A 12,185-nucleotide genomic window follows, 5' to 3' on the forward strand; every position below is an offset into this window, starting at 1 on the left:
TGACTAACCTAATATTTAAAATACATAATATTAGAGTCACCGTGGGCATAATCCAAATTTCAACAGAGTATAATTTAATTTACACGAAATAATTTTTCAGATTATATCCCGTGAAGTTTTACGCGATATAACCAGAAAAATTAATCGATTAAATCGGAGACTTCACTGAGTACAGTCCAAAAATAATTTAGTATACTTTGAAGGATATTGACTATAGTCTGAAATTTTTTTTAACTACAAATACCACGGAGTATACTATACGAGGATGTAAGATAAAAGCCCCAATAGATGATCGCGTACCAGTATATGATCACTCCATGTATTTGTATATCTATATTCACAAATATAGGTATACAAATACATGGAGTGATCATATACTGGTACATGATCATATATTGGGGCTTTTATCTTACAGTGGGTTATTGTTCTTTCCGTGTACCTCAAAGTACTAGGTTACTTAGTGAGTAGAGAATATCCATCCCTTATACTTCTCTTTAATTCCGATTGTATGAGTAAAGGTAGTATGAGTTCCCTATAAACTAACGGAAAGTACACCGTCAACCTTGTTTTACTGACAAGTTCATTGACGTACTTGGGATAAACTACCCTATAATTTATAACAGAAAGACAAAATATTTTAGAGCTAATGTTCTGAAGAAAAATAAAAATTAACTGTGTAGAAAAAGTTATAAATCAAAGTAACTATCCCTTACAAGAAACTTGACCCTAGCTTTGAAATTATGTTCCGGTTTTTTATAATAAATATATCAAGTATCTGTAGACTGTAAACCGCTTGCTGATTAAGGGTGAAGAGAAAAATTGCTAGATATTTTTTTTTTCAGCTTGAGCTACCCCGAATGACGATAATAACTTTTAATGACATGTCAAGAAATCTACTACTTTTTAAGGGCAAAGACTAATTTTTCCGAACATGACGAACTCCTTGGAAACTTTTTTGCGGAAAAATATTTATATAAAAAATACGAGAATTAATTAACCGCAAAAGATTATGAATTTTTTGGGTGCAATATCCTTTTTGTTTTCAAAAGAATTTTTAATGAAATTTAAATGAAAAAATGTTACTTATTACTTTTTGTCGAGTAATTAGATGTGCTATGAAATTATAAAGTAAAAATACTTTAAAGTGGTTAAATTTTTTCTTAAGTAAAGCTTGGTGTTGGAATAAACTTTGTTAATTAATTAAATTTTATTTTTATTAAATAAATATAATTGCAAATTGACTAGACCAGCAGAAAAATAATTAAATTATAATATCATAACTTATAACACACCTAATTAAAAATTTTTTAATTCGTCCAGCGACTCTAGTGTTACAATAAATGAGATTACTACCAATCATAAAACGGTTAGAATAAAAAAAAAAATTAATAATACGAAAATAGCCAATTTTATGAAATATAGCAGAAATGTCCTTTGCAATTCGACAGGTTTTAGAGGTTTTACACACGCAGAAAAAAATTTTGTTTAGATATGTTGTGATAACAAATGAATTTGTTAAGATAGAGATAACAAATTACATGCTAAAATAACAAAATTTAGGTTATAAAAAGTTATTGATATGTTATAACAACAAAACAGTTTTGTTACTATAGCAAAATCATTAAGTTGATTCGACAAAGTACTTTAGTTAGTATAACAAATTTTTTTGTTGAAACAGCAAAATTATTCTATTAAAATAACAAAGAAAATTTGTTAGAGTTATAAAGACAATTTGTTGAAGTAATAAAAAGAATTTTTAAGAATAACAATGAGAATTTGTTGGAATAACAAATAAATTTATTACAGTAAATTTTATAAGAATACATTTAAAAATATGTTATAATCAGCTATAGCTGATTTGGAAAATATTTTGGCAACAAATTAGTGTTTCAGCAAAAAACTCACTTTGTAACAGCAACAAAGTCATTTTGTGATAGCAACAAAATGATTTTGTCAGAGCAACACATTAATTTTGTGATTTAACAAACTGGTTTGTTAGTACAACTTGAAACATTTTTTTAATGCAACTAATGGATTTGTTGCTATAACTAGACTCATTTGTTACCGGAACATATTTTTCAGTTATCCCGTCTGTTGTTATTTCAACAAAATCATTTTTATGCGTGCACAGACTTATTTTGTTAAAAAGAATGATTTTTCGGACATAGAGAAAAAAATTGTTCCTTAGAGGACTAATTTTCTTAACTCAAGGAATTATTAAGGAGAATAAAAATTCTTTTGGCTGAAGTAAAGTTTTTTTGAACCAAGACCCCTTGAAAATTTTCTTGGGTCAAGTAAACAATTTTTTTTTTTTTGATACTTTAGAAAATTTTATTACGTTAATAAACATTTTTTTTATGAACTTCCCGCTAAGAAAATTAAAAATTTTCGAAAATCGGGAAGTTATTGTAATAGAAAATTCTCCCAGAGAAAAAAAATTATCTTAAGTTAGTTTAATTTTTCCTCCAAAGAAAAATAAATTTTTTAATGGAAAAAAAAAAATCTGGTTCGTAATATTTATGACTGTTTTTTTTTCGAAACTAAATCTAAAAAAAAAATTTTCATTCCTGTATCAAATAATCAATGATTTTTCTTAATTAGATTTTTAAAAATTCAACTAATTGAACTTTTTAAAAACTGAAAAATTGACTTACCAAGCATTTTAACAACCCGCCTAGAAGATTTTCCAGTGTTGCGATTATCCCACTTAGACTTTCTGCTCTCCTGAGCACTGCGCGTTCCCTGATTTCTAATGTTCCTTTTCTTCATCATCCTCGATTTCCTGAGCTTTAGCCCAATCATCGAGTAAAGAATTGTGATAAGAATCATTGGTATGATGAAAAACAGAAGAGTCGCAAGCTCAAACGAGTGCTGAAGGTAGGGGTTTTTCAGTGTGCAAATAACCATATCAGGACTGATATGCGTAGCTTCGATAACTCCATACTGCAGAGCTAAAGGCAACGCAAAGCAAATCGCGACCACCCAAATCATCAGGATCATTTTGACAACACGCGACAACTTGGACATCGTATGAGATAAAAAGGGGTGGCAAATTGCGATGTATCGTTCGATAGTAAAAGCCGTGATTGTTAAGACACTCGCGTATGTTGAACATTCTGCAACTAGCCCGCGAACAATACAAAACCATTCCCCAAAAATGTAAGGGTACTTGGACCACACTAGGTAAATTTCGGGAGGCAGTCCGAAAATCAGAAACACAAGATCCGAAACTGCCAAACTGAACAAGTAATAATTTGTCGCAGTGTGCATTGACTTGATCCGATAAATCACGATACATGTGCTCACATTTCCGATGATTCCGGCAATGAATATCACCAAATATATTATCGTTACTGGTACTACGATATAAAGTGAATCGCGGCGTGATACCAAAGTTTGAGATACCGCGTCTATCGTCGAAATCGGTGGAAATGTTGAAGATACTTCTTCGGTCAAATTGTGAAAAAACGATTCCGTTGTCGTCTCCATTCTTTTACTTTTTTTTTGTCACTTAATTTTTATTCTTAGGGATTGAAATTTTCTGATACAAGTCTTTTGTTTATTTTGTACAGAAGCATTTTCATTTGTTTAATTTTTTTTTTTTGATTTTAGGGAGCAAAAACAGTTTATTAAAAATTGCAACGTTTTGTAATTACTGATTAAGTTCGCGATTTTTCAGGACGTCGGTTAAGAAGAAGACCTGCGCGAAAAGAAGACAAACCAAGACTGAGGATGATTACTAACGGTCAGTCAGCGTCGACGGCTAAGTTACGATAGTGGGGAATAGCATTCTGCGCCGGCGGAGAATATTATCAGCCGAATATATGTATATTGTATGATACATAACGTATGATACAGGAAAAAAAAAAAAGGAAGAGAATTTACAGAATCGGTAAATATACAAAGAGCTGCTGGTTTTGCAAGTTCTGATGAAGGAAATACGTGTGAAGGTGAAGGACGAAATGGGTTTAATTTTTATAATATAGAAGTAATTGATTGGTACTTTATTTCGTATGTTGCTATAGGAACGGTTGGATTGTTTTAAGAGGCAAGTCAGATTTGTATGGAAATTTGTGATAAAATTTAGATGGTAGAAATGAGTTATGAATACCCAGAATTTTCGGTGCTTGATAATAGAAGGAGTGAAAGACAGACTGGGATTTTTTTTAAATTATAATTTATTTAGTTAGAATCATTTAAAATTGTTTTGTATAATGTTTCGAGTATCTCATTATAGGGATATTTACACTGAAAAAAATAATCGGTAGAGGCTACCGATTGGTAATCGGTAGAGGTTACCGATTGGTAATCGGTAGAGGTTACCGATTTTTTTTCGGTAGAGGTTACCGATTTTTTTTCGATAGCAGCTACCGATTTTAATCGGTTGTCTCTACCGAAAAATCGGTAAGCTCTACAGATTTACATTTACCGAAGATATATTTTTTGGGGCTCATTACTGAAGCATAAATGACATGTCAACATGATTTTCATGTGACAGCAACATGATTTTCATGTGGCAGTAACATAATTTTCATGTGGCAGGCAATTCTTTATTAAAAAGTTGATGTAACGTTTTCATAGTTGCCGCTTTTCATTGCTTTGCCAACCACTTTGGCAATGATTACTATGGCAACGGTTAGATAATAATGAATAAAATTTGTAAAAATATTGATTAATTAAATTTTCGATGATAAACTTTTTGACAGAAGCGTATTCAAATGATAGGTCTCGATGAGCGTAACATCAGGATGAGCTTATATCTTTAAAAATTTCAATAATTAGGAAATTACGATGTATTTTGTCTACTGATGATATTTTTAACATATGAGCAAGATCACGTCAACTGGACCCCCTATTTTCCACTTGATTATGAAAATTAAATTCATGTATTTTTTTTATAAGTATATACCAAGATAAAATGATCCCCGAAACGATTTTTAAAAATTTCGATTTTAACAATAATTTTTTTTACAATGAAAATTTTAGGTACTTTTAATTAAAAAATGGATTGTAAATCAACCGTTAAAGTCAAATTAATGGGACTTGAAGGATTTGTTTTTAAAATGTTTGTATTTTAATAAAATATTAATAACTAAAAATTATTTGTTTATTATCAAATTGTTAATTAACTTTTAAGTTAACAAATGAAAATTTCACTGACTTCTCGGTGAAAGAATGAAGTTTTTTTTTATCGGTTATATGCGTTATTTATTAAAGTTTAAGATTTCAGAAAAAAATTTCACTGCTCGCGATTTGTTTAAACAATATAAATTTATTTATCACAGCGCGCCGAGCGCCAGGCGCTGTTAGAATACCGCGCCGTCGAACGTCAGACTATGCTACAGCTTCGATTAATTATAATTAAAAATAACAATTAAAAATATAATTATCAAACAAATTTTATTATTATTATGATCAATATTATGACTAATAAAATAAGTAAATTCTCTATTATTAAAGAAAAATAGAAAAAACGAACTAGTATTAAATATTAAATTTTGTAGACATTTGTTAACTTTATTTTATTTTTTTTTAAAACTTGGTTAATAAAAACTTTTTTATCTTCTGAAACATTATTATATTATTATTAATAATATAGTAATATATTACTATATTATTACTAGCGGACCAGACAGACGTTTTCTTGTACACACGTCTTAAATTAAAAAATTTCAAGTTTATTTGAATGAGCTGTTACAGTTTGGACCGTTTTGATGAAAATTATTATTAAAACGTTATTATAATGACATATTTCAATTAGCAACTGATTGATTTTAACACAATTACACAAAATTTTTTTGAATTTCGATTATAATTTTTTTTCTCAAATGAATATTCGATACTGTCTGTCAGATCCAATGTAAAACATTCCAAGATCAAGAACAATTTATAAATAAAAATTTAATTGAATAAACATTTTTCCGTGGACTGAATTGTGAATCTAAACCATTTTCGAATCCACCTAAAGACACACAAAAAGTTTCATTAAAATTGGTCCAGCCGTTTAGAAAAAGTTCAGTGACAAACACACGCAGAGAGAAAATATATATATAAATATATATAAAGATTAATAATATAATAATGTGTTGGAAGATAAAAAAGTTTTTATTAACCAAGTTTAAAAAAAAAAAAAAAATAAAGTTAACAAATGTCTACAAAATTTAATATTTATTACTAGTTCGTTTTTTCTATTTTTCTTTAATAATAGAGAATTTAATTATTTTATTAGTCATAATATTGATCATAATAATAATAAAATTTGTTTGATAGTTATATTTTTAATTGTTATTTTTAATTATAATTAATCGAAGCTGTAACATAGTCTGACGTTCGACGGCGCGGTATTCTGACAGCGCCTGGCGCTCAGCGCGCTGTGATAAATAAATTTATATTGCTTAAACAAATCGCGAGCAGTGAAATTTTTTTCTGAAATCTTAAACTTTAATAAATAACGCATGTAACCGATAAAAAAAAACTTCATTTTTTCACCGAGAAGTCAGTGAAATTTTCATTTGTTAATTTAAAAGTTAATTAACAATATGATAATAAACAAATAATTTTTAGTTATTAATATTTTATTAAAATATAAACATTTTAAGAACAAATCCTTCAAGCCCCATTAATTTAACTTTAACGGTTGATTTACAATCCATTTTTTAATCAAAAGTACCTAAAATTTTCATTGTAAAAAAAATTATTGTTAAAATCGAAATTTTTAAAAATCGTTTCGCGGATCATTTTATCTTGGTATGTACTTATAAAAAAGATACATGAACTTAATTTCCATGATCAAGTGGAAAATAGGGGGTCCAGTTGACGTGATCTTGCTCATATAAGCTTTTTAAGTTTTTAATAAAGGATTTTATATATACGATATTACTCATATTTATGAAATATATAAAATATATAAAAATTTCATGTGAGTATTTAAATTAAAGGTCTCGATAAGTGTAATGCCAGAATGAGCTTTTATTATTAAAAATATCATAAGTGGACAAAATACAACGTCATTTCTTAATAATTGATATTTTTTGAAGTATAAACTCATCCTGATGTTACTCTCACTGAGACCTTTCATTTGAGTACACACACGATTTTTTTTATACATTTCATATGTATGATATTTTTCATATTTGTAAAATATATAAAATATAAAAAAAATTCATGTGGACATTCAAATGAAAGGTCTCGATAAGTGTAACATCGGGATGAGCTTATATCTTTAAAAATGTTAATATTTCACAAGATACAATGTCATTTCTTAATTATTGATATTTTTTAAGATATAATCTCATCCCGATGTTACACTCATCAAGAGCTTTCATTTGAGTACCCACATGCATTTTTGATATATTTTTCATATATATATATACATGATATATATAAATATATGAAAAATTGATGTGGGTACTCAAATTAAAGGTCTCGATAAGTGTAACACCAGGATAAGCTTATATCGTTAACAATATCATTAGTGGACAAAATACAACGTCATTTCTTAATTATTGACATTTTTAAAAATATAAACTCATCCTGATGTTACTCTCATTGAGACATGTCGTTTGAGTACGTTTCGGACAAAATGTTTGTCATCGAAAATTTCATCAATCAATATTTTTACAAATTTCAATTAATAATATCAAACCGTTCCCATGATGGTAATCTTTGCCAAAGTGGTTGCAATAGCAACAAAAAGCGACATCAATGAAAACGTTACATCAATGTATAAAGGATTGCCTGCCACATGAAAATTATGTTACTACCACATGAAAATCATGTTGCTGTCACATGAAAATCATGTTTACATGTCATTTATACTTTAGTTATAGGCCCCAAAAACTATTTCTTCGGTAAATGTAAATCGGTAGAGGTTATTGATTAGAAATCGGTAGCTGCTACCGAAAAAAAATCGGTAACCTCTACCGGTTATTTTTTTCAGTGTAGTATCTGATAAACTGCGATAAATTTCGTGCAGGAACTGTCAGGGTTATGGATCATATTTTAATTATGGTTGAGTTTGTTAATTTGATTATTGTATAAATTAAATTCTTTTAAAAATTATTTCAATATTTTGAAATTTTTTTTGTAAAAAACATAATTATACTTTACATAGAAAATTTAGTAGAAAAACAAGCTAATTTATGAGTTATTTTGTTTCAATTGAACAAACACATTTATATAGCTGATTCATAAGTACAGCCAAAAACTTTCAAGTACAAAGTTCCGATTAAATTTAAATCCTACACAACTACCAACTCGCAGTCACTATATGAATGTCGAGAGTTACCAACTCTAAATAACAGGAATTTCGTTTAATGACTTATCGATGTTTTTAATCGTAATGAAAATACAGGGGAAAAAAAATTGTACGAGAAATGACGTCTGTCAGATCGTAATCCAGAACCAGAATTGAAGCATTTTTACTTGAATAATTTACTATTTGTATGCGAATTTTTATGATATATGTCGAATCGAGTCGTACCTATACGATAGACCATAAACGTGTGTGTGTGCAGAATAGAGTCATGCATGTATTGTACTATACAATTACATCTATATCTGTTGAGAGAGAGCGTGGGCGTACGAAATCAGATGACTATATCTATATATTAGCTCTAGCTTCAACGAGAATTTTCTCAAACAATTTCGGGAAACATCGTAGGCGACAAGTTGCGGCGGATGCGCAGAACGGTATAGCGCCGATCGGGGCCGTATAGGAAAAACCGAATTTGCTCGTGCGGTGGCCAGTACCACCAGTTGCTCTGAGGCCCTTGAATCAGTAGTAATTTTCACGCAATCGCTTTCGCATATTACGCATCATACAGTACAATTGAGACATTCTCAAAAATCACATCGTTTAACATCATTTTATTTATTATCATTCAAATCATATTCATGAATTCAATTATTTTCGGTAAAACGCAATTTTATAGAAATTACACGTAATCCGGACTAACGCCATACATCCGAGCTCTCTATCACTCTTTTGGGTATTGACGACCCGTGGTTTTGATCGTGCCTCCTTGGCCTTGATCGTTTCTCTCTCACACACATATAATTTAACAGCACTCTCCAGAAGAGTCATCAGTATTCGCCTACATTTGGCAATACGCATTAAACTATCTCACCAAGAGATAGTTTGTTATTCTTATAGCTCAGGCCCTATCCTGACGAAATAACAATAGCTCAGGCCCTATCCTGACGAAATAACAATAGCTCAGGTTCTATCCTGACGAAATAACAATAGCTCAGGTCCTACCCTGACTAAACAACAATTACACATTCACACACATTTATTTCTTGTAATTATCATCGAGGAGGTTTTTTATCTGACCATCAGATTTTGCCTCCTCTGGGACAATAAATTTCTTCCTGTTGTCCCAAACATCGAGTGTAATTTATTTAAAATTCCTATCCATCTACACTAATAATCAAAATCAAATTTTGAAAAACTGAAGCACGAAATCTCGGCGCTTTGACATTAACACCTTATTAATTAACATCATATATTAACATCTTAATAATTCAAAATTCTTCCAAATATTTAACATAAAAACATTGGCTATCACCAAAAAATATATAAAATTGTGAAAATAAGGCACAAATTCAAATTAAGATTTTTTCGATAATGTCAAATTCAACTTAAGTTTGGAAAATTCATAAATGCATGTCTCATAACACTTGTTTATTATCTAAGAAAACAATATCCGAGCAAAAACAGTTTCACTGTAAAAAAATCGCGCCAAGTCCACGTTCATAAGATTATTAAGAAAAAAAAATTTTATTTCTTTACAAAAAGATATAAAATAAAAAATTAAAAATCCAAGTAACCGATATGGTGGTATATGATTTTCGGAAATTAAAAAAAATTTTGTTGTAAATTTAAAAATTAAAAGAAATAATTTTGGAACGTATTTAGTGTGCGTGGTTACGAAATATTTCACTTTTTATGAAATTCCTAAAATCTATCTACTAGAACTTTTAAAAAAAATTGAAGTACACAATGACTCGGTCCTCTCGGGCCTCAGCCTCATACTATCCCTGTTGAAAATATTTATCACCTCGACTGTATTTGCACGTGGCTCCCCCAAGGTACATAAATACTTAATGTGACCCTCATAACTTTTGAACAGATTGACCGATTTCTTCGCGAATAGTGCCATTCGAAAGGGCTTGACCAAACTTAGATTTTGAATACACTTTGGAACGATTCAAACCGGTAGATTTTGAGAAATCTAAAAAAAACTACAAAAAAATTTTTTGAAATGTGGTTTTTTTTAATAACTTTTAAACGGCTCTACCGATCTATTCCAAAAACAAATTAGCTCTCGACATCAAAAAACAACGTCGATCGCCGCCAGCTTGGTCAAAATCAGTTGATTCTTTCGTGAGTTATCGTTGTCAAAATAAAACCAAAAAAAGTGTTTTTTTTTTAATTACTTCAAAATTCCTCGTTTGATCAATTTAAACTTAAAGCTTTTCAACGAGGCCTAAAAAACTACGTCGAATGCTGCCAACCGCGTGGAAATCGGTTCATTAATTCGAAAGTTATTCCGATTTGAAACTTCAAAAAATAGTGTTTTATTAAACTCCTATCAGATTTTCGAGCTCGAAGAGCTCAAAATTGTAATTAGTGCAATTTTGAGCGCTCAAGTATGGAATAAGCGGGAAGTTGCAGGGATGGCCTTTAGGGTCAACTGTTTTCCTAGTTTTATTAAACTCCTATTAGACTTTTGAGCTCAAAGAACTCAAAAGCTTAGAATAGCTAGCTCTATGAGCTTGGAGAGGTCGAAATAACGTATAAATTATATTTTTGAGCTCTAATAACTCAAAAACGTCATAAAAGTGCAACTTTAAACGCTTCGATATGAAATTAGCGGGAAATTGCAGGGATGGCCTTTAGGGTCAACCGTTTTCCAGATTTTTTTATTTTAACGTTGGGCTTACCCGACATGGTCCCAATCGTATCACAATAGGGATAACCCTATTGGGCTTACCCCATCAATAGCCAATTGGGTTCCAATGTATGCTTGGGGATAATTTCTAGTCGGGATTGATATGAAATAGGGCACCAGTTCATCGAATTTCGGAACTAATAAAAAAAGCTTGGTCTCAATACATTAATTTTTTCTGAAGTTATCGTGAGTACATACAAAATTAGCGTACAGACATTTGGACGTCCACGCAAAAATTTTTTCGACAGCTTTTTTTCAAAGTAGCAATATAAAAAGATTCTTAGAAACTATATGATTGATTAATTAGAGGATTTTATCGATGTATGTTTACTTATATAATCGCACAAGTACAATATAGTTGTGATAGAAGCATTTGAAGACCTCAAAATTGCTTGACCTTGACGTGTCGAGAGTAAAGCACTACCTCAACTGCTTTGCGCTATGAGACGTGCAATCATAATTCTTTTTAGAATAAAAATATGCCCTTCACAAAATTTTCTTAATTTTTTTAATTATATAGATTAATATTAGATATATAACCATACATTCACATGTACTGAAAAAAAAAAAATAAATAAATTTTGTTCTGCGCAAAATTTGAATCTTTTTAAAACTACTCCGAAAACACAATAATAAATTAACTATTGCTGAAAATCATACGAAATTTTTAAACAGTACAAATTGAGGTCAAGACCTTCCTAATTATACTAAAGTTAACTTTAAAAAACTTGTTTCATCATATAAATACACCGAAGACAGAATTTTCTTTATTCTCTTGGTTATATAGATAAAGCTTACATCATTAATTTATCGATAATCTCTATTTTATTCAATTTTTATCGACCATTGAATATTTAATCTTTTATATTACAGCAAGTTTTAAATAAAGATTATGGATGTAAATTTATAACAACATATTCAAGAACTTGACCTTGGAAAATGTTCGAACTTGTCTTTGGGGTGCTGAACAAAAAGATAGAGTTAAGTGGTAATATACACAAAAAAATTAGGAAAACGATCGACCTTGAAGGCCATCCCTACAACTTTCCACTAATTCCATACCTAAACGCTTAAAATTGCACTTATGCCGTTTTTGAGCTCTCCGAGCTTAAAAATATAATTTATGTGTTATTTTGAGCTCTCCGAGTCCAACAAAACACCATTCTTTTAATTTTCAAACTGCAATTAATTTTAAATGAATAAACCAATTTTCATGGGGTTGGTATCATT

At 29.8% G+C, this 12,185-nt stretch overlaps 1 protein-coding gene across 2 annotated transcripts in view; it reads right to left on the bottom strand.

Annotated features, from left to right (window-relative positions):
• Positions 1-12,185, bottom strand: part of LOC123271248 (pyrokinin-1 receptor-like) — a 58,322-nt gene that overhangs the window by 44,510 nt on the left and 1,627 nt on the right. The window contains exon 1 of one of the 2 annotated variants that reach the window (XM_044737518.1): positions 2,655-3,751. The exons of the other annotated variant lie outside the window; for it this stretch is intronic. Within the exon in view, the coding sequence (XP_044593453.1) occupies positions 2,655-3,489 (835 nt within the window). The 5' untranslated portion in view covers positions 3,490-3,751. Of the gene's footprint in view, positions 1-2,654; positions 3,752-12,185 lie in introns of those variants that run through there. 2 annotated transcript variants of the gene reach the window in all.

Source organism: Cotesia glomerata, linkage group LG9, assembly GCF_020080835.1.
Source record: "Cotesia glomerata isolate CgM1 linkage group LG9, MPM_Cglom_v2.3, whole genome shotgun sequence".
NCBI lineage: Eukaryota > Metazoa > Arthropoda > Insecta > Hymenoptera > Braconidae > Cotesia > Cotesia glomerata.